Consider the following 24,727-nt stretch of genomic DNA (forward strand, 5'->3'; position numbering starts at 1 on the left):
GATATGTTAATATCGAATTTAGCGCTACTCCTCTCGTCGAGGTGGAGTACAGAAATCGATTTAAAGAGCCCTTTATATCGACATAAAGGGCATTGTAGTGTGGACGGGTACAGCGTTAAATCGATTTCACGCTCTTTAAATCGATTTAAACGCGTAGTGTAGACCAGGCCTAAATGTAAGCACCTGAGTAGTCCCTTTGAAGGATTGGAGCCTTCAGTTCTAACACTGCTTGGGGTTTTGTTTTGTTTTTTCTTTTTATTTTGGAAAAAAATAAGATTTTGTAGGCCACAAAACTAACTACATAAATAAAATTAAACAAGACAAGTAATTATTTTACTTGACTAGTTAGGAAAAAGAAATAGACAAACTTTGTATAGGAGGTATAATCCATATCTCAAAGAAAACTCATATAAAAATAACTTACTGAGTCAACAAGATTACTACTGTTACCAAATAAAAAGGTCATGATATTGATATTTATAAATCTGTCTCTGAAAGTCTTTTTAGTTTGCATATTTAAGGCATGCTCTAAGTTCCATTAGATTACTGCATATGTACTATAGAGTATTTAGATTATATAATGTTGATTTTTTAGTATGCAAACTAATATTAACACAAGAGAAGAGTTATTAAAATGAATCGTGTCACTGAGCTAAAATTGATCAGAGTAGGTCTTTGTTTATACAAAACATTTGTTGCAAATTAATATTAATAGCCTGACTGAATTTCTTTCATTGTGGAATTTACAGTTTTAGATTTATGGACTCCCAACTTTTTACATTGAGTGATAATAGCATATTTGATATGTAAAAGTAATAGCACCCAGTCTTTCCCCCATTGATGTCAATGGTAAAACTTCCATTAACTTCAGAAGGAGCAGAATTGAGCCCTTCCTTAACCACAGTGGTGTGAGTTAATGGCATGAGACCAGTTCCATTGGGAGTTGATGCTGCTTAGCACCTTGCAGGAAGTTCTCAATACCTCAAAGGGCTGATCCCATATTTTCTGCTTTAACTCTGTATCTCTTTTCAAAAGATTATTGGGCCATGAGCTGTGTTGTTATTATTATATATTTATTATTACTGTTATGTAACTGGATTCTGATGTACTCATTGCTGACCGTTTGGTAAGCAAAACCTAATGACTTGTCTACACTTAAAACGTTGCAATGGCTCCACTGTAGTGCTTCAGTGAAGATGTTACCTACGTTGACAGAAGGGGTTTTCCCATTTGTATAGGTAATCCACCTCGCTGATAAGCAGTAGATACGACAGGAGAATTCTCCCATCAACCTAGTGTTGTCTACACTGTGGGGCTTAGGTCAGTTTAACTGCATCGCTCTGGGTGTGGATCAACCTGATTTCCTTGTGTAGACTAGGCCTAACTGCCTGCACCAGAGTTCAAATCCTGACTCCACTGAAATAAATGACAAAACTCCCATTGACTTTAGTGGGGCTGGGATTTCACCTGAAGAGTTAAGATAGCTTTAGAAGAATACATTTGAATATCATCATCTGACTCTGTATCAGGTCCTGGATAGAATATTGTTTGTCGTCTTGGAGCACTCTTGACCCAGCAGAACCTTATGCATCTATGTGGCTAGCCTTAGAGAACTGCACATGTAACTTGTAGCAGATGAAGTGAAGTGCTTTTATTTTACTTAACAATTTGGTCTTCAGAAATTTGTAAATCATTCTAGAATAGTAAGTATTGTCCTTACAATATTAAATTCTGTTATTCACTGAATAAAGGAAATGGGAGTAGTGCCAGTCATATAACTGTAATAAAAAAGCAGACAGTCTGCTGTAGCTCACATTTATTTAATAATATGATGCATGACTGAGATCAGTGCATATCCCTTCAAACCCTGATACTATCTTGTTACTTGCAAACACGCATTCTTCAAAATGTATCCCAAAGCAGTTACTATTGCTATAAAAGTAATTGAACCATTTTATTTGCAGTTTTGCAAACTGTGTAAACACTGTAGATGATAATCAGATAAAATAAAGAACCTCCTTAAGGCTCAACAAGAAAATTTTAAGTCCTTAAATCAACTAAACCAAAACACCCCCATTTTATATTTTGCAGGAAAAAATTGTAACTTATTTTCTTTAGTGAACTAATATAGTTTAAAGAGAATTTTTTTCCTATTTGCTACATCTTAAAAAATGTTCTGTTGTCAAATGAAGCCATGCTGCTTGACTATATAATGCTTGAATCTGTTTTATTAAAATGATGACTCTGCCGATTGTGGCATTTGTAAAGCTTCCCTGTTGTAAAGAATATATGCTGCTTGTTTTTGTATCAAGTAGGACAAGTATGAGAATGCAGAGAGGACCTAATGTCCTAAAAATAGGAAAAAACTAGCTGGGAGTGTTCTCACATGTTTAAGTGTCTAGAGCTTGATTTAAGCTGATCAGTCCAGGTTTTTGTTTTCTTTTTTTAATATGTAACATTCTATAATTCAGGTTATAATGTAAAGTGTACATTCAGGCATCTTCAAAAATAATTTGTTTCAACCGTCTGTGGAATGTATACAAGAGTGTATACTTTACAAATAGAGTGTATACTATATAAATTAATTTGTTGCTAATTTTTTTTTCCATTTTTAAAAGTGCATCTGTCACAGTTGACTGTGCATGTATGAAACTTAAAAACACCACAACATTAGTTAATATCATTTTATTAAAATGAGATTCAGTCACAGAATCCATCTGTTAAACATAACCTAAATAGTTCCCACCTTTACCCCCTGAAGCAAAAGCCTGAGCAAACAGATGGACTTTTTGATAGACTCCACCTCTTTCCAATATGAACAGTGGAAATGAATTCCAAATCCATGAGTCTTCACTAACCTCCAGACATTCAATTTAAGGATTCTTAACTTGGACCCATCAGCTAATTTCCACTGCTGCAGTTATCCCTAGGAAGCTTGGTAGTCAGAGGCTTGGCTCTACAGTTAGGTCAATGTAAGGCAGTTTACACTGAACTAACTCTGTAAGTGTCTACACTACAGTGTTGCTCCTGCCAGTGTAAGTCGCCCACCACACAGACCTAATAAATGTTAAGGTTGTTGTAGTTAGGGTGACGCAGTGTCTCTGTAGACGCTGCATTACTTACATGGCGAGCTGGCTATCAGCCCTGCGTGGGGCTCACAGCTTGGGCTGTCGGTGTCCCACAGTGGTGAGGATGCACACCACTGCACAGGAGCAAAGTGTAGACATGAATCACCACAGTAATTACTGTGGAGGATGTATGTCAACCTAATTTATGTCGACTTAATTTTGTAGTGTAGACAAGGCCTAAGATAGCCAGAACCCAAGCCACACAGAGCTTTATACATTACATTTAGTATGTAATTGTTTTCTGTTAATTGGTTATGCCTCCTGGGTTTACCCCAACAGAATGACTTCAGGCATGGATGGTGAGGACAAGTGTTTAGAACCATGATTGAGAGCCACGTTTAGTAGTATGCAAGCCTATAAGAAATGACAAAGGTAATGATCATTAAGTAGCAGGCATGTCACATGAAAAGATGTGAACTTTAAGCAGAAAAAATAAGGAATAAGGGCTTGTCTTCGCTGTCAGGGTAAATCGACCTAAGTTACGCTACTCCAGCTATGTGAATAACGTAGCTGAAATTGATGTCACTTAGGTTGACTTACTGCAGTGTCTTTACTGTGCTGCATCGACGGGATAGACTCTCCAGTCGACTTCCCTTATTCTCGGAGAGTTAGAGTACCAGGGTCTTGTTTGGCCATGGCTGTCCGAGGGGCACCGCTCAGTTGTATTAGTTTTCCAATATGAGCTCCACCAGGCTGGGTGAGAGGATGCATACCCCCACCCCGCTCCAACCTACCCACTCTCCCATACAGATCCCAATCAGCAGGATCTGGCAAAGGGGGAACACAGCCATTAGGCAGCTGAGTCTCCTTTACGTGTGGAAAGAGGAGATCCAAGCAGAGGGGATCACAAAGGTACAATTCTGACTCTGTTTGTTTTTACTTAGGCAAAACATTCATTAATTTTGGTGAATATTTTGCCTTAGTAAGAACCTAGTAAAGATTGGATGAAGATGTATAGTTTAGTCCAAAATATATAATAAATGTAATGTACAAAGGATTGAACTGTCATGATTGTTTAATTGAATGCCAGGTTTTTGTTGAGCATTATGATACTGCACAGCCTGTGTCCTCTTGGGTCTGGCCTGACACAGGTTCAAGTGGTACTTAAGTATGTGAGTAAAATAATTGCACTCCATGGGCTCATTACTACAAGGCATCAAACACTTCTGTGCTCTTTTGAGCATCCCCAGCTCTCACTGAAGTTTGTGGGAGCTGTGGGCACTCCGCATCTTTCAGGATTGAGCCCCACAGTAGTATAAAAGTAAACAGGCCTGGCTCAGAAAGCAGAGAAATCTGTACCCTGTTCAGGCTTGCTTACCAGGTCTCCATCCTTCTGTCATTACTACCATGACAACACCATGAAAAAAGGGCACATTCTGAAAGGAGAGGGTGCATCTTGGTGGAAATCAATTTGCACCACACCCCAGCATGCGCGAAAAGCACCCATATTTTAGATAGCAAAATTACTACTGTTCTAGAGTAGGACTGAGCTCTCTACACAGTTTATACCACTCCAGGTAACAGTCAAGCAGTGGGGAAGAGCACACACAACCAAATTGCACACACATACATGCATATGTGCCTGCCCTCAGAAACCTTTGCACTATCATCCCATCTTTTCTCTCTGCTTTGAGGATTTTGTGGTGTTTATTAGAGTCAGGCTACTTTGATCAAGGAGTCCTGTTCTGTACATGTTCTCAAATATCCATGGAACCTGTACAACCAGTTGCTGATGGAATAGTAGACCTGTGACCCTCTGCAAATCTAAAGTCTAGCAGTGGGTGTGAGGGGGAGAGAGTGAGCATCTCTCCTATTTTACAAGACCACTTAAAGCCTGCACCTTTTTCAAAGTCAGTTTTCATTAGCCTAGTATGTGGAGCAGAGATGTTACTAAGGCAAAACCTGTAAATAATAGTACTAAATCCCAGATATATTAAAGAGTGCAAGGTGATCAACCTAGTTTGTGGCCATTAAAATCAAAGGTTTGAATAGCCACAGAGAAGAAAATGATATTCATCTAATCAAACAACTGCTTTATGACATTTGTAGAACCATTATATTTAAGATGTATGCATTTTGTAAGTAGATAGGAGAGAAGGATATTTTTGTGGTTAAGAAACTAGCCTGGGATCAGATGATCTAGTTTCAGTTCCGAGCTTTGACACAGATTTTCTGTGTGACCTTTGCCAAGTCGGTTATACTCTGTGTCTCAGTTTGCCTTCTGTAAACTGAGGATTGTATTTCCTTCCTCTGAGTGGATTTGTGAAGGTAAGTCCATTAATGTTTGTTAGGTGCTCAGATACTATGGAAGTGAAGACTGTCTACATAACTGCATAGATAGATATGTATTTTTTTATTTTCAAAGTCAATTTTTGAGCAGCTGGATATACTCTTATGCATACAGCAAAGAAAAGGCAAGGAGAAAGAGGAAGCACATTCATCTGTGTTCCTGATCCTGCCATCCATATATAAGAAAGTATTTTACTGTCATCGGTGGGAGATTTTCCTGTACAAGTACTGCAAGATCAAGTCCAAAATCTTAATCCCACAGGCTGTAAATCTCTGACAAGAAATAAATGTAATATACAAAAATAAACTGATGACAAGAATAATCTATTTTAACCTTTGTGCAATGTGACATCCCGAGTCTTCTGGTGGAACATGTTTTCTATTTCACTTTGCTGATATCACCATTGCCGCCAGTGAGGAACAAAATACTTTTGAGGACACCTATTGGTGGTTACATTTTTAAGTTAGATTATTCTGAAGCCATTTAATTTGTAATTGCTATATTTAATATAATTATATAAACTGCATTTAATTTAGTGCTTGTGAAAGTGAAGGACTAGTAGCACTGGCCTTGAGCAAAACATAGTGCAAGAAGGTGATATGCAAACTTCCCAACAATCAGCTCTGCCAAGGTATCTCCAATGCCAACCTGCAGATGGAACGGTACTACTGTTTCTGTCAGAGGACTCTTTCTTTGTTTACAAAGATTGTTTATTAAAGTTTTAAAGTGATTATATATGGAACAAAGATTTTCCATAATAGGAAATGTGAGTGGGTGCCTGGGATGGGCCACACTGAGAATGCCACACACTGAGCATACTGCAAGAAACAGGGCAGACAATCCCCCCAAACTGGTGATTTATTCTATAATTAGATTCACTAAACCAGTAACAAAGGAGCAGCACCACCACACTGGTTAACCAGAAGCCAAACACAGTCCCTTTTAGGCATTCCAGCCCTTGGCTCCCATTGAGACAAACAGGTCTAATATAGTGAGAGGTTATTGAAACCCAATTCTCCATATATGTGGATCTACCAACCTGACACCCCCAGGTCAATATGTATCTCAGATCTTACCGAACTATCAGGCTGTCAGCCAGTCCTTAGTAAACTAAAGCTTTTATTAAGAAAAGAAGAAAGTTACTGAATGGTTGAGGAATCAGATACATGCAAGTGATTTTCAGTGTTCATAGATCAGGATCATAGCAGTGATGGAATAGACTGCTAGCAGTAAAAGTCTCTCTGGTAGCTTCCAAAAGACTGGAAGATCCTCAGTCCATTGTTCAAAATACTCCTTTTAGTTGTAACTCCACAGACCAAAGAATTAGAGCAGGAATGAGGCATAATGATGTCTCAAGTGTCTTTTATATCCTCTTCCATGTGCATGGAAATTTACTGTCCAAACAAAGCCCAAAGCCCCTTTGTATGGAAAGTTACTGACAAAGATGAAATCTGAGGTTACATGTCCATATCACATTCCTTTACATGTTTTGCTGAATCACAGGGGGTGGCCATTGGTTCCTTGCTCTCTGAGGCATTCTCACAAAGAGCTATCTGGAGAGCTGATTCTTCTTACTGACCTATCAAGCTTGAATAGTTCATTCACAATGGGCTGGTGAGACTGGATGTAAACTACTTCGTGGGTCTCCCCAAGATCAGTCACATCTAAGATACAAATACATAGCCAGTATTCATAATTTCAGATACAGTTATGATAAATGGATTTAACAGGATAATCATACTTGACAGACAGTATCTTTTCCATTGACACCTTAGATGATAAGATTTGTATAACAGTGGTAGCAACAATGACACAAATGGTCATCTTCAATCATACAGTGTCAAAGCAAGAAAAATAATTTATGTCAAATACTGATATTAGAAATAATGTATTTTTAGAAAACTGAACAAATGTGATATATGCTATAGGTTGTAAGACCAGTGATTACTATAATATCCTGGGAATAATTTTAGAGTAATTTTTCCACTGGCAGTTATACGTGAGAATGTAGAGATCCTATTTTCCATAAAACATCTGTGGCATTTAGCATTTCAACAATCCTGCAATTATTGCTTTCCCAAAATCTGCCATTGAAATTGGTGAGGAATGCAGGATCGAGCCCATAGGTTCTGCGCCCTGCTAACACAAATATCAGTTCTGCAATATCTTAGTATTGTAGAAGTCAATAGGATAGTCACCCTGATGACCTTCAACTATACTGAAACCCAGCTTGATAATGACATTAGCCTCGTACTAGTGGAGGGGGTGGCATAGTTCAGCATTCTGTAGCTATGAGAAAGGGATTAGAGGAAATTAGGAGCTCCTGAACCACACTCAACTTTTATTGTTCTGAAATTAAGCAGATCTTCACAGCTATTTATGTTAAGAGCTACTGCATATATACTACTGACTGTTAACAATTGTCCTATTGGAACCCTGTGTCTAAAGGGGGGTAGGCAAAGAACACTCACCTCCCCAAAAGGAATAATTCAAGGGAAATGCCACAATCTGAAATTTACTGAGTTTGTATTTGCTTCCATGGGCTATTCCCATATAGGAGAGAATGGGGCCAAAGATGCATAGAAAAATTACTGCTGAAATTATAGAGCTGCAAATAACTATTCTTAATAATATTGCTCAGAATTTGCTTGTGCTGCAGCTATTCACTTGCAATATTTATACATCAGGTTTGTGATACTATTAACCATATCTCATAAGCAGATACTTTAAAGTAGATTTAAAAGCCTGCAATTGGGAAGAGTAAACATTTGTGTACTAAAATATGACATGAAAAATTGTGCAATTAGCTATTGCGATGATGCCATGGTCCGAAACCCAGCAGAGCACTTAACGCAAACTTTTAACTTCAGATATATAAGTATTTCTTTGAAGTTAATGAGAATATTTTACCTGCTATAAGGTAAGCGCATGTTTAAATGTTCTGCTGAATCAAGGTCATTGTGAACATTTCCTACAAAGACATAGGAATTTTATACCTTCATTTAATTTACCATCATTATTTAGGAAAGTCTGGGCTTCCAAAGACATTGGTCGATGCTTTCTAGCTGTACATTTGTCAGTGTGACTATTTATGAGCTAGATCATCATTTTGTTGTCTTACACTGGGAAAGGGGCCACACGTTATTGTGGTGTCCAAGGAATAGACCAGAAGGGAGATTGTGGCTACATCTTCACTACCCGCCGTATCAACGGGTAGCAATCGATTTCTCTGGGATTGATATATCGCGTCTCGTCTAGACGCGATATATCGATCCCCGAACGCGCTCCTGTCGACTCCGGAACTCCACTGGAGCGAGCGGCGGTAGCGGAGTCAACAGGGGGAGCCGCGGACGTCGATCCCGCGCAGTGAGGATGGTAGGTAATTTGATCTAAGATACTTCGACTTCAACTACGTTATTTACGTAGCTGAAAGTTGCGTATCTTAGATCGATCCCCTCCCCTAGTGTAGACCAGCCCTGTGACTCTGGGAGTTACAATGGCCTGAATGCACAAAAGGAGTCACTGGCACACCACCTAACTTTTAGGTCCCTAGAGAAATCACTGTGATTCACAAAGTGTGAGTTAGATGCTTAGACTCTTATATATATTGAATGGAGAGAGAGGCACCTCAGAATGCAATTCCCAAAAGCCAGAACACTAGGCAGGTAGCCACCTAAGGGTATGTCTATACTACCCCCCGGATCGGCAGGCAGCGATTGATCCAGCGGGAGTTGATTTATCACGTCTGATAAATTGACCCCTGAGTGCTCTCCCGCTGACTCCAGTACTCCACTGGAGCGAGAGGCACAGGCAGAGTCAACGGGGAAGCGTCAGCGGTTGACTCACTGCAGTGAAGACACCGTGGTGAGTAGATCTAAGTACATCAACTTCAGCTATGTTATTCATGTAGCTGAAGTTGCATAACTTAGACTGATTCCCCCCACCCCACATCCACCCAATGTAGACCAGGCCTAAGATAGCCAATAGGAGATGCTGATTAGTGCGGTGTGTGTTAAGCCCTGTCACTGTCTCAGAGATAGGTACTCAAGTCTGGGCTCTGCAGGGAGGCATCTATCACTGCCTGGGATTCCACATTCAAAACTCTGATTCATTTCAATACAAGGAAATCAGGATTGACATGTTGGTATCAAATCCTATTACAGGCTGCAATAACCTAACATTAAAATTGAAACAAAAGCAATCCTTATAAGATAAAATTTCATGCCTTTTTTCTTAAAAGTTTATTCCAGTTGTTTGACAGAGAAACTGAGTAAGCTATCATGTTTACTTGGGTTGTCACTGCTACTATTACAGTTTTTAATGAGAGGATTTGGTTACGCAATTGTAGAATTCTGGAAGATGATCTGAGGCTCCTTTATTACTCTAACTGAATTTTGCAACAGGATGACTACTGGGCAACACAATAAGTCTGTTGCGAGAAAATCGACATAATATTGTACAGTGGCCTAGATGCAGAAAATGTTTTCCATATGCATAATTTCACAGAGTTTAAAGCCTGAAGGGACCATTAGATCATCTAATCTGACCTCTGGTATATCACAGGCCACTACATTTCACCCATACTCCTATAGTGAGCTCAATACCTTGAGTTAGACTAAAGCATTTCAGTCCTCAAGAGATTAAATTGTTGGGTGCCACAGGCAAAGAACAGGAGAGATGAAAGACCCACCAATACCCAAGATATGTTCAGATGATCTTAATCCATGCCTCAGGCTCTAGTGGAACCCTAAGATCCCTGCCATTCTGACCTGGGAGTAAATGCCTTCCAAATCCTAAACCCTGATTATGACTCTGAGCACATGAACAAGACACACAAGCCAAGCACGTACGAAAGAAGATTCTATTCACCGTCCCAGAGCACTAGTGTAATGGCCAGGGCATAGGCAACCAGTCTAGTAGCATCTACCAGGCAAGAGTCAAAGGCAAGAGTCAGAACTAGTTAGTAAGCCAAATAAAGAGAGGGGACCACAGTCAAGCCAGGTCAAGGTCAAAGTCAGGAGCAAGCCTGGGCAAAAGACAAGGTCAATAACAATCTGCATTTTTGCTCAGATTGCTCCGTTAGACCAACTTCCTGGTGTGGACCAATCAGACAGCTCTGTTGCTCTGGCCTCTTCAGGCATTACTTTTTGCAGTGCCTAACTCTCAAGTAATTGTTGGATGCTGTTCTGCATGACTTTACAGTGGTGGTAGAGAGGTGTCAGTACCCTAAGTAGTCTAGCGTGCTATGTTCTAGATGTGTAGATCCATACAGTTAGGCCATCTTGTCCTGCTTTTGGCTGGGGCCAGTCTCTGATGCTTCAGAGAATGGTGCAAAGCAAAACCCAGATTACAGCTGTCCAGTTGTGCACTGAGGGGAAAAATGCCTTCCTGAAGCATGAGATTCTATTTCAGTCATAATGCACAGCTGCAAGTGTTCTGAGTAAGTTGAGGACAAAATGCAGAGATTCCTGTTCTCCCCTTGGCCCAAGAAGGAAGAGGATGACCAGGGGGATTCATAGATTCACAAATTCAAGACCAGAAAGGACCCCTACTGTAACAGAGTTCTGGCTCCACTACCCCACTGTGCCCAGCCCCACACTGCTATATACCTCTCCCCAATGCAGTGTGGGGGAAAGGTTAGAAAGCAGTGTGGGGGCTGGGCTAGAGGGCCAGGCTAACAAGGGAGACTCTGCAGTTTAGGACTACACCATTGAGTATGTCCATCCAGTCCACCCCATTCCCTGCCCCTTCACACATAATCCCATAGGTATACAATTTCTCTCAGAAGGTGGATATCAGCATATCTTTTAGAAATAGATCTAATATCAGTTTAAAGACTCCAAGTGATGGCGAGTTCCTAGGTGAGCTGTTCCAATATTTAATCACCCTCACTTCTAGGAATTACATCTTATTTCAAGTTGGATTGGTCTAACTTCAATGTCTAGCCATTGGTCTTGTTATGCCTTTGTCTGCAAAGTTGAAAAACACACTTGCACCACCACCCCATGCCCTCCTCCCCATATCAGATATCTTTTCCATGTGTAGGAACCTAGACACAGAGATCAAGTTTCTCTTCAGCCGCCTCTTTGCTAAGCTGAATAAGTTGAGCTCCTTAAGCCTCAAAAGTAAAGCCTGTTTTCCAGCCCATGGATCATTTTTTGTGGCCCTCCTTAGAATTCTCTACAATATTTCCACATCCTTCTTGAAGTGTGGACTCCAGAACTGGACACAGGGTTTTAGTCACAGTCTTATCACTGCTGTATACAGAGGCAAGGTTTCTTCCTTGCTTCTACTTGATATTCCCATTTTTATACACCTAAAGAGTGCATTAACCCTTTTTACCACAGCATTGCTCTGAGAGCTCGTGATGAGGTGTTTATCTACAATTCTTCTCTGAGTCAGTGCTTTCCGAGGCAGTCCCCCATCCTGTAGATTTAACTTACATTCTTTATTCCCAGATGCATTGCTTTGCATTTGCCTGTATTAAAACTCACTTTGTTGGATTGTAACCAGGTGATTCAGATCACTCTGTAACAATAATGGGCTGGATTCACAAAGTGATTTGGTTACCTAGCTGCCACTGTAGGTACCTAAATCTGGAATTTACAGAATCCCTCTGTTCAGCTGTTTGTAGACTCCTAAACTCACTCAGAATTTAAGATTTTGCAGTAAAAGATTTCTAGTCACTTCACCTTTAGGCATGCACACTGTTCCCTCATTCTAGGTGTCCAGGTGCCTAGAGCACCACTGTGACTCATGAAATGGAGGAAAACAGCCATTACCCAACCTAACTCGACTGTGAGGCCCAACCTAACTTGCCTGTGAGGCATGCTCAGAGCATTCCTAATTCCACACTAGACAGCAGTGGGGCAGGGGGACCTCCCTCATAACTTTTAAACTTCATGTACATTGGAGCAGGGGGACCGGATCCTAGGTCTCCCATATATTGTATGTGTGCTATAACCACCAGGTAATAGACTCATTCTTATAAGTTCTTTCTTTCTTTTTCTCACTTAATGATTCTTTAAATATTTATCTAAATTGGAAAGATTGAGGCAGTGTCACAAGTTCAACAGAATATCCCATAGTCCAGTGGTTATAGCACTCACCTGTAATGTGGCAGAGACGTGTTTCAATGCCTTCTCTTTTTGAGGCTGTGGGGAGGCTGGGGGGGGGAGAGAGAAAGAGCGGGGCTTGAACCAGATGGTGTCCCACATCCCAGGTGAATACCCTAATCACTGGGCTAAAAGTTACAAGGAGAGCCTCCTCTAGTGCTTAACTCTTAAGGGAGTATTCACACCTGTGAATTCCAAGCAAACATAGGCTTCCAGCCTGAATTTAGCTGCTAAACTTCCTGAGAGGACTGGGATTGAGGGCACATCTCTCCCATTGGCCAGTTTAGACAGGGAGCCACCAAGCGTGGTGGCTTTCATGAATCCATTCTTGGACTCTTCTCTCCTTCCATTCAATGTATAGGGAGCTTGAGCACTTGACTCAGGCCTTGTGAATCCCAATGATTTTCTAGGCACTTAAAATTAGGCATTCTGACACTGAGCACTGCAACGCCCAAGTCCCTTTGTGAATCTTGCCCAACTTGTCCTCCACATTATTTACTACCCTACCAATCTTTGTGACATCTGAAAACTTCACCAGCAATGATTTTATAATGCCATCTAGATCGTTGATAAAAAAATTGAATAGTGTTGAACCAAGAACTGATCACTGATGGACCCTGCTAGAAATGGCCCTGTTCATTGATATCCCCCCCCCTTTGACAAATATGTTTTGAAATCTGATAGTGAGCCAGTTTTTAATCCATCTAATCTGTGCCCTATTAGTTCCATTTAATGCAATGTTTTAATCAAAATATCATGGAGAAGTCTACGTATACTATATCAACACAATTGCCTTTATCAACCAAACCTATAACCCTGTCAAAAAAAAAACCAACAGGTTTGTTTGACAAGACCTACCTTTCATGAAACCATGCTGGCTGCATTAATTATATTTTTAGCCTCTAAATCTTTGTGGATAACCTCAAATTAATTGTTCCATTATTTTACCTGTGATCAATATCAGGCTTACTGGTCTATAGTTTCCTGAGTTGTCCCCTTTAACCTTTATAAATATTGGAATTACATTGGCAGTCCTCCCATCCTTTGGAATTTCCCATTTTCCAATATTTGTTAAAAATTAACATTAATGGTTCATAGAGCTCCTCAGGTAGCTCCTTTAAGAATCTTGAGTATAAGCTATCGAGGCCTGAAAATCTTTAATTGTGTCAGATGCTTCCTCTCATTTTCTATTGTTACAGATGGTAAAGTTTCTCTTGCATCCACAACATTATATGGGATGGATACAGACTCCCGCTTCATTCCAAATATAGAACATTAATATCTATTAAGCATTTCTGCATTTTCTACATCACTGTTTACAGATTTACCATCTGCATCTAGCAGTAGACCTATACCTGACCTAGGTTTTTTATTGTTTGTTTGTTTTTGTTCCTAACATGTTTTTAAAATGTTTCTTATTGTCTTTAATCCTATTGGCCATTGTTATATCATTGGTTCCTTTAGATTCCATTATCAGTCACCTATATATTTAACTTATTTTATTCTTGAACAATTCCCAGTTGACATTAACACTTCCTTCTTTAAACGTATATTCTCAGTCAGTTATGCAGACAATTGCTTTACATTTTGGAACGCGGTCCTTTTACAGTTCCAAATATATATATTATTAGTTGGTGCCATATTCTGTTTGTTCGATGTAAAGGTAGTCTGATCATGACCACTGGTATGCAGACAATGGCTAATTTTTAGGTTAGCAATCCATTTCTTTGTCCATTAGAATGAGACTAATATTGAGTCACCCCATGTTGGGTGCAGGATATTTTGTGTTCAATTATGTATTATTTTTAGAAATTCTGACAAAGTTTTCGTACTGGCTGCATGAGATGTCCAGCAAATGTCCCCCAAGTTGAAGTCACTCATAACAACCCAGTTTTTCTTTCTACACATTACGAACAGATGCTTAAAGAGCAGTTTGTCCAGTTCTCTAGTGAGATTTGGAAGTCTGTAACATATGCCCACCAGTACCCTATCTTTAGTTTTACTAGTTACAACTTCAATCCGTAAAGCATATGGGGTCCTGTGATTCTGAATTGTCTATGTCTCTGTAAAATGTAAAGCAATAGTGTCTTTGATTAAATGTACAATCCCTATCCTTATGAAACAAGCTGCAACCATCAATTTTAATGTTCCAGTCATATGACCTGTCCCACCAAATTTCAGTAGTATCAGCTGTATCATATTTCTTCTCATTCACAAGCATCTCCAACTATTCTTTATTATCTAGGCTGCTATCATTAGTATACAGACAATTACATTTTTTTATTCCTTACATGCCTCCTAGTGCTTGGATTTGTCATGTGCATGACATCTTGAGGTTGGTCTACATATGTGGGTGTTTGTACCATGGTTGTCCCATTATTACCCTCACCCTTCATGATTATGCACTCCTGCTACTCTAGATAATCTGCAGGGAGTCCCCGGTATATGTCTCCCCCTTGCCTGTCATTTTGCATATCCATCGCTCATCAATAGGAGTACATGTTACAGCTCGTGTTGGTCCTGATCTGCATATCCATCACTTGCAACTTACTCACTTCACATTTTGCATAGCTAAGCACCCACGAGTGGCACGGCAGGCCACCGATCAACTCCTCCCCCTCCCTCCCTCCCAGCGACTCCTGCATGCGGCAAAACAGCTGTTCAGTGGCATGCAGGAGGCACTGGGAGGGAGAGTAAGGAGCGTGGGGACAGGGCATGCTCGGAGGAAGGGTTGGACTGGGTGGGAACTGGGCCATTATTTCCTATGGGGAAAAATTCCCTGGTATCCATTGTTTTGGTATCCATTGCCCTTTTCAAGAACGCAACCCTGACATATACCAGGGACCCCCTGTATCACTCAAGAGATTAGTAACCCTACTACTGGGCTAGAGGATATCAGAACCGTACAGTCACCTCTCTCCATAATAGGAGCCTCAATGTTCCACAAAACCAAAGCCTTTGCCCCTACACCATTTACTTAACTATGGATCCTGTGAACAAATTAGATGTTTTCAAAACATGAGATAAAAGTGAAAGGCTTCGATACAAAACAAATCATTTGCTAAAGTTTTCTGTTTGACATGACAGTCTTTCATAGCCAAAGTACCAGTCAGTACTAATTTTCTCAAAGTACCCATAGCATGACATATAAGTGAAAAATTATTCCATGAAGCTGGTAATGTGGGCTAACTTAGTAATGGTTTATGTGAAATGCTGCTAATATTTAAATATTTTTATGTAACATTTGAATATCTTTTTTTAAAGGCTTGGTCCTGCTCCCTGAAGTCAGTGGGTGTTTTGCTTTTGGCTTCAGTGGGAGCAGCACCTACATCTGATTTCTGAGTGGTGGATGGCCAGTTCCTGCTTGCCTTTTTCCTGTGTTAGCCACAGAGATGTCAATTGGGCTGTTCATCTGAGTAAGGCAAATAGAATTTGACTTGTGTTTAAATATACTAATTTTTTTAAAGAAGCAGTTAGTTGTTCAAAGTTCTGCTTAGATAAATAAATGGTGATAAAAAACTGAAGTGTTGTTGTCCTCTATAGTTCTTTATTTTAACCTCAATTAGCTCATTATGAAAAGGACCTCACCAGTCCTTAAAAAAGATTCATTCATACTTTAGTAGTGCATGGAAATAGCTGATGGCACTTTTTGGAGTTACATTTGTTTTAAATGCCTTTATGAAAAGCTTCCTTTTTTCTGTTGCTTTTAAGTTTTATAGAACATTTTGATCAAGTTCAACTCAGAATTGGTCTTTTATGAATTAGGGCCTGATACTTCAGATCTTCAGTCATGCACTTAGTCCTTGCCCATGGGAGCAATAACTATTCATGTGCTTTAGAGTTTACAGGATGGCACCCTTGTTTAGTTTAGTTTTAACAACCCTGAACAGGGAAGTGACAAGAAAAAAGATGACCCTAGTTTAGGTAAAACATAGGTATGTGCAATCAAGATACAGCCAGTGCTGTCCATTTACGATGTTCAGTTGCCAAAAGGCTCCTGCAAAGGTTAGAATTGCTACATTTTCAAATAACAGCTTTAAAATATATTATAGGTGGGGCTGATAGCATCACCTATTAAAAAGTTGCCTGATACTTTCCATTATAAACATGTATGAGTCATAGGCAATGCCAGCTCCCCTTGACTTGAAGTGGTTTCCATCATACACAGGGTTTACAATTTTATTCAATGGCTTTTAGCACCCCCACTATAAAATATGTTCCAACACCCTTGGTATGAATTGCCATTTTCAAAGGCTTATAACTTGGCAAATGTGGGTGGATTTTCACAGATTTAGCAAAAGGAACTCCCTGACGTTAAGGCCATGCCCCCCACCAAACAAATGTCATGTTCCTGCTCCAATGCATGGAAATGCTAGAGCATTTCAAAGAAAAGATCTCAAGAATTTTTTAACATGAGGGAAAAAACATTTTTCCCTAGCCTCATTCTTGGAAACAGCTCTACCAGTTAGCTGAAATTTAAAATTTTAAAAAAAATAGAGCCAGAGGCAGATATCTGACATAGAAAATGAAAAATTTCAGTCAGAATGCTTAAAGTTTTTCAAAGTTATAAGCGAGTGAGAAATTTGGGGCAACTGTAGTAATAGTTGGTGCTACTGACCCCTCAGATAGATAGATAGATAGATAGAGCAGGGCCAGAAAGCAGCAGGAGAGTGATCTTATTGGGTGCTGGAAAGTCTCCCCCTCAGCCTGGGGAGCAGCTATTGAGCCCAGAACTCAACTAAAGTCGGGGGACAACAAAGGAAAAAACAGGAACAGGCATGAGGGTCAAAGAGCCAAAACTAGGGACTCTGAAGGGGACACCAAGCGGAGAACCCTGGACAGTGCTCAATGCTCCTCAAAGGTATCCAGGGAGCCAGTGGATGCCACTCAGAGGAACTCTGCCCAGATGCGTGAGGGAATACAGGAATGAAAACAGGTCCCACAGTCACAGAGCCCTCCTTCAGCCAGTCTCCTCTCCCTGGTGTTATAAATGGCCATCTTGGCCATAGCTAGGAGGAGGCTGATGAGGAGGTCCCTCAACTTCGTGGGGCCATGGATGGAGTGAGCATAAATGAACAGGTCCGGGGAAGAGTGCAGCCAGAATCTCAATAAGAGGTTCTGGAGGAGCCGGAAGAGGGACTGCAATCTGTACAGGAGAGTGATCCTGTTGGTATCCAGGAAGTGGGCAAGGAGAGCCCACCCACTGCTAAAGGACCTCCCCCCAGCCTAGGAGGAGGATCCACAGGTCTGTGATACCAAATAATTGTGGGGGATAACTAATGAGATAACAGGAATGGGAGTGAGGTTACAGGATGATCAGAGCCTTATTCCCTGTGGACTAAGGAGAGGTTACCACAGGGTAATTAGGGCACCTGGAGCCATTTAAGGCCCTGTCTGAGACCTAATAAAACCAGCTGCTTCAGTCAGACATGGGAGGGGAAGGATAGTTGACTAGAGTTGGAGGCGGACTGGTGTTAACCAGAATACCAGAACACCCGGGGAAGGGAAACCCTGCCCAAACAAAAAGAGGGTAAGCAGCCCACAAAGCTGAAGAGGCTGGGACCTGGAGTAGGGGGCGGACCTTCCCTGCTCTTCTCCCTCCCCCACCAGGACACGAGCAGAGCCCACAACACCCAAGAATAGGGGCAAGGGGCAGCACTGTGACCAATCATACTAAGGAAAAACGTGGGACCCACCACAGTAGTGTTGGCCATTTGCCACAACATGTACATATATATTCCTTTGAGACATTTATATCAAATGAATTTGAAATAATTTCATTTAGTATCAGAAGAGATTTCAAAATTTATGTCTTTATATATATATATTTTGTATTGCATACTGTATAGCTTGTTTGCTGTAGAGAAAAGATGGCATATGTTCTCCCCAAAAATTTTATTTCTAGGCATCTCCAGAATGGTAATAGCTGCATCTCTGGAAATTAAAGAGTGGACAAAATGTGTCAGGTTCCAAAAACTTGCAGTTGATGAGACTTTTAAAACATGCCTAACTAGATCAGTTCCTGTGGGAGTTTAACTGGACGTTGTTGGACTCATTTTCTGATATTATTTTTCCTTTTTCTCATGTGTCTATGCATCTTTAGTTTAGGATAAAAAGGAGAAAATATTTAATATAAAAACAAACAAATCCAGAATGTTACCTCAGCTGAATTAACCATTCAGAATGTGTTATGTTTCCATTAAGTCAATCTGATTAGTGTTTCTTGAAAAAAGGGGACAGTAGATTTTGCACCCATGAGCATTTGAAAAGATGCTGAGAATCACTAAATGCATTTATATATTACTTTTCTCAAACTGCAAATGAATATTTTCTGGGAAAATGTATTTACACAAATGTATGTGTTTGTACAATTTTAAAAGGTAAACTTTAAAATTCTGTTTTACCATAACAATTGTAACAAAAGCCCTATCATTTGAGGCGTTTTAAAGTAAACACTGGAAAATATATTGTATTGGGGAAAATTCCACATTGGTAGAGGAGTGAGAAAGATGACTTAATAGAGCTTTTCCATCTCTAATTTCTAAGCTTTTATTACATGAATTTAATGTCATTTTAATAGTAACTAGTTTACTAACTTCTAATAGTGATTAGTAATAGGAAACATTTCTGTACTATATTGTGATATCTTTCTAGAAAAAGAAAACCTGTCCTGACCCTTTTCAAATAACTCTCTATTTTATCTTCATTCCTTTCAGTTTACAGTCCTGACTAGTTTGTTTGTTTTCTGCCCTGGTCAGTTTATTTAATATTTTGGACATTATGATAAAATTTAATTAAGTGAAACATCATGCATAGGCATCTGCATTTTTTTCAGCTATAGGCACAATTTGCATATGTGAAATTAGAAGTTAAATGCTAACATTATTCTCAAGTAACATCAGAGGTTCCAGACAAAACCACACAATTCAGAAAAAGATATTTTGTCCCACACTTTTTTTTGTAAAGGGTGATTTGCACGTGAAAAACATATTCACGCATGCAAACATTCACAACTGAGTACAATTATAGCCTCCAGTTCTGGTGAATAGTGGGGCTCTGGTCTACAATTAGGATCTCTAAGTGATGCCACAGTAGAAATAATCAATAATCCTAATATAATAAGCAAAGCCCTCTCATGAAAATAAATGGCAAAACTCACAATGATTTCAACTGAAGTAGGTTCAGCAGCACTATTTATTGCCTGATTTGTGTCTCCTTGTCTATGATGGAGGGCTCTAATTTTTTTCATAGCATAGATCACATTTTAATAGAGATTGTCCACATGAGCATGAATTAGAGGGGAGGTAGCTCATAAGACAATCTCCCTATTTGCTATCCTATACTATCCCTGTGGAAACTACAGAAAATCGTTTAAATTGAAAATTAATAGTAGGAACAGTGTTTAATGTATTTTTAGTTGCCTTTTAGTGCAATTTAGCAGCTGGAAATAAGGAAAAGGAACATGTGATCAACCAGTTTTTTGGTATCCACTTGTAAGTGCCCTGTGGGCCAGCAGTTGTCAACCAATCACAATTTGAGAATATCTAGTCTGTGACTATTAAAACACCTTTAACAGTTTCTGGGGTGTAGGTCTCAGGAGGGAAGGGGTATTTGTTCCATTTTGACTTTTATACTCTTGTTTTTAACTCCAAACTCAATTGCTTATTCAGTGTAATCAGTTGCATGTAATTAGAGATGGCAATTTTCAGTTCAAATTACTTAGCTATTGTTAAAATCAACAAGAAATGCAGACTTACCAATAAAAGAACATTAATTCCCTGCTACCAATCTCCATTTTCCTGTCTATCAACTGAGTGTCACAGGGTTAACAGATCAGGAGCAAAATATGGGAATCAAAAATTGTGACCTATATCTGATTTTCAGCAAAGTGTAGAAGAATAGGATATATTATTTGGTTACTTCTAAGTGTAACACTGTTGCACAAGAGCAACCACTTATCAGATCATTTTTATTCTGTCTAACAAAGGCTTTCAAATCAGACTGTCAGACAATTATGATAAACTGGTAGTTTAATAATCTAAATAAATTTTTACTTATTGGATATATGCCAGGGTGGGCAAACTTTCTGGCCTCAGGACCATATCTGAGTTGGGAAATTGTATGCAGGGCTATGAATGTAGGGCTGGGGCAGGGGGCTGGGGTGCAGGAGGGAGTGCAGGGTATGGGAGGGGGTGTGCTGTGCAGGAAGGGGCTGAGGGCAAGGGGTTGGAGTGCAAGAGGGGTCTGGGGGTATGGGAGGGGGTGTGCTGTGCAGGAAGGGGCACAGGGCAAGGGGTTGGAGTGCAAGAGGGGGTGTAGGGGTAGGGACTTAAGGTGTGGGAGGGGGTGCGAAGTGTGGGAGGTGGCTCAGGGCAGGAGGCTCAAGGCAGAGGGTTGGGGTGCGGGCTCCAGCCCGACACTGCTCCTGAAAGTGGCCAGCACATCCGGCAGTGGCTCCTGGGGGTGAGGTGGGGTAGATGGCTCTGCCGTGCACTGCCCTCGCCTGGGTACCACCCCCAAAGTGTCCATTGGTCCCGGTTCCTCATTCCTGGCCAATGGGAGCTGTGGGGGGCGGTGCCTGAAGGCGAGGACAAAGCATGGAGTCCTCTGCCCCTATTCCCCGGCCAGGGGCTGCAGGGATGTGGTGCCAACTGCTTCTGGGAGGGGTGCCAGGCCAGGGCAGGCAGGGAGCCTGCCTTAGCCCTGCTGCACCACAGGGCTGGCAATCCCGCAGGCCAGATTGAAAGCCCTGACAGGCCAGATCTGGCCTGCAGGCTGTAGTTTGCCCTCTCCTGATATATGCAATACAAATTAGCATTTTTAAGAGCAGTATTAGTGTATAGTGGAATAAATTTGCAGCTAAATTATTGTTTAGTGTCTGTATAGTCTGCTGATTTCACAAATAATTTAATTCATACTCTCACCAAATGTGCAAAATTATTCTACAGTTATTATATGTGATAAGCTGTTAACAACCTATTACTCGGGTGTCATGTCAAACATGCATTTGAAATAGTGTCCTGTCATACATTTCATACCCATATTTAATTCTGACCTAATGAAGATGCAAGGAGTTTGAATTTTTAGATTTTCATTTATCATAAAATTCATGGTGTGCATGAGTCACAAAAATAGAAATGGGCAGGTTGGTCTTTTTAATCCAATTTGGAATATTACTCTGTTCTTATACTGAAGAAAGAATATGGTTGGGTGTTGGTCCATTTATTTTTTGCAGTTCAGATTATCAGAGGAAAACTATGTTGAATCAGCAGGAAAAGTGTCCTGTTGTTTAATGATGTTACCATGCTATCACTGGGACAATTTACCATGTTGGCAGTTTCCTCTGGAGAATATCTTTGAGTATTTTAGTTATGAATTATTCATGGTGGACTGGATCATTCAGAGCATTATTAATGGACAACACAAGACTTTTTACAGGATGCACAGAAGGCATGGATTTCATGATATTCATGTTTTTTATTAGGACTGGCACTTACTACCTTACATAAATTCCTTACTACACATGGTAGTAAATCACAATATTCCAGAGAAGTGCAGGATTGGGCTGTTTATTGGTAAATTGCACATTTATATTAAAACTGAATTAATATGGAGAAGGTCTGATTAAATAAAAATTAACAGTAGATAACTGGGAATCATGTGCTTGGTAGCATTTAGGTATAATATAGGATACCCTTAGAAGTGCATTCATATTGCAAGCTAGTTTTACATTGGAAACAGCATTTAATCAACTATGAAAAATAAAATTTTCCTATTCAGAGAGGAAAAGAAGAGTATTAGTAACCTCAGTAAGAATATCATTCATTAATACTCCTTGATTTGTCTGTAAATCGTAATTAATGACAATAATCAGGTATGGCTCTATTTGAGCTTTTACACAATCTTGGGTCATTAAGAAAGCATTTTCTAACCCCTGGGGCTGACATGCCTTAGGGATGCACCAGACTAAGTTGGTGGGAGGGAATTGGGAAGGGCAAAGGAGAAGGTTCGTATCAGTGGTAGTGGGGAAAGCTGCAGAACTTGAGCCTGTCACTTTGCAAATGTGCTTTTACATCTGTATAGTGGTAGGAGATTCCCTGAAAGCCATCCACCTTCCTCCCTGTTCCCATTATTCAGCAATTAGATATTATATAATAAAGGGCTACTTTTGTGTGTCTGCCTGTCTTCTAACAATGTTGAGTGTCGTTGTTCTCTGCTGGGTGGACATTCAGACCTGCTCAAGCATTTGTGATCAGACAGAGGTCATAAGGGTCTAATACTAATACAAATGGAGTGTTTTATGGCATACCATTTGTGAATTCTTATTGTTTTTACTTGTTCAGTGCTTAAATTTGAATGGACCTATGTGTTCACATGTTTAATGAATGTTTTCTCTTTCTTTGGTGCAGGGCCGTATCTGCAGAAAAGCTGGCAAATCAAAAAAGTCCTTCAGTCGTAAGGAAGCTGAAGCAACGTTTAAGAGTTTAGTGAAGACCCATGAAAAATATGGGTGGGTCACTCCTCCTGTCTCTGATGGCTGATATTTGCAACCTGAACATCAATGCTAAACAAAACAACAAAACCAAGTACTATGCCATCTCCTCAGTGCTGTACACCACCCATCCTTTTCTACTTCAGCTTCTGTTAGATACCATGAATGTCAAGGAGACATTTAAATAATTTGATCTGTTTACACAGGGAGAGAAAACAAATGCTGTTTAGGATTATGTTTTAAGACTGGCGAATGGTCATCTTTAAGTCACTTTAGAGCGGATGTTATGATTGTGTCATTTGCCCCATGCAGGCCATATTGTCTTCATCTTCTTTCCATGACAGCAGCACCAGAAATCAGTACTGGAAATTCCATCCATTACTGCTTAGTTCATTTAAATGTAAATGAAACAGTTAATATTTAATAGGGAAGCAGTGCATTGCAGGTACATGTTTGCTGTGCTGTTTATCTTTGTTTCCTAGCAGGTCAACATAACTTGAAGATGTGTCTTTATGTGGAGCTGTGGTCTGCTGTGACTACATTTAGACCTCATGTGTGCTCTATATATGACCTTTAATTCATAAAAGCAGAATTATAACAATGAAAGATTCTGGTGTTGAAAAACTGTTAAATGAAATCACCCAATTAGTCAAATTGTACTATCTATGCTGGTATTGTGGTATGCTGTTGTTCAGAGATAAGCCAGTGTGATTAGATCAGGTGATATTTCAGATACCAGATGCACCCACTATAGGGCTCAAAGTAGTTGATTGTAGAGTAGTTTTTATCTTCCCAGTACAATGCAGTACTCCAACAACAGCATGGTTGCCTGTCAGCTTTTCAACGGCAATACGAAAACCAAAAAGCATAAATGAACCTTTAAAACGTATGAGTCATTTTAAAATGATGTGCTAGTAACAAAGTAAAAGTCAGATTTTTCGAAGAAAGTGGAACAATTGGTTTGTAAGATGATTTGCATGGTTGAATTTTTTATTTTTACTCAATAGGCATTGTATGTACTTTGAGCCCAGTATCTGAGAAAACCCACTGATGTATATAAATGTCCGTTATTTAATCATTAAGATTTAATTTTTCTCTTTTGTTCGATAATTTAAAAACTTTCTAAGACTCCATGAAATTTGGAGATAATGTTTATAATAATATAATGAAAAAGCTTAAAAATGTGGAATCCAAATGGAAAATCGTATTGGACACATTCTGAATAAAATCACCAGTACCGTTTCGTTGCCTCAAGAATTCAATCATTTTAGGCTACTTTTGTTTTCAAATTATTAGATGTATTACTGTGAAACACTAGAAATCTTATTGCTATATTATGCCTGCTCTGGCAGCATTTTCAATTGAAAGCAGGACATCATTGATTGTAAAATGCAGTCCAGAAAAAAATATATAATGTGTTTTTAGAGAACTCTCCATTACATGCTTAACACAAGATTAGGCCATTGCTTTTAATCAAAACGGCTGAACAGTCTCCGGCTACATTTTAACAGCACTGAAGAAATCTTTTATTCTAACTATTTATGGTGCTTTGTGGGGTTTCGGCTCGATTTAAAACTAAACAGAATAGAAAAGAACAAATGAATTAACTACAAATCAGAGTGTTGTAGGGCCAGTATAGTACAGTACTTCTGCAAGAGCATGTTTGCCTGTCATCTCTTAGTTGGAGAAGCAAAAATTCATT

The 24,727-nt window shown here is 39.7% G+C and overlaps 1 protein-coding gene across 1 annotated transcript in view; it reads left to right on the forward strand.

Annotated features, from left to right (window-relative positions):
• Positions 1 to 24,325, forward strand: part of UBE2QL1 (ubiquitin conjugating enzyme E2 QL1) — a 31,824-nt gene extending 7,499 nt beyond the window's left edge. Inside the window, exon 2 of the mRNA XM_032769514.2 lies at positions 22,943 to 24,325. Coding sequence (XP_032625405.1) covers positions 22,943 to 23,074 — 132 coding nt within the window. The 3' untranslated portion in view covers positions 23,075 to 24,325. The remainder of the gene's footprint in view (positions 1 to 22,942) is intronic.
• Positions 24,326 to 24,727: the final 402 nt, after the last annotated feature.

The sequence above is a fragment of the Chelonoidis abingdonii genome, chromosome 2, assembly GCF_003597395.2.
Source record: "Chelonoidis abingdonii isolate Lonesome George chromosome 2, CheloAbing_2.0, whole genome shotgun sequence".
Taxonomy (NCBI): domain Eukaryota; kingdom Metazoa; phylum Chordata; order Testudines; family Testudinidae; genus Chelonoidis; species Chelonoidis abingdonii.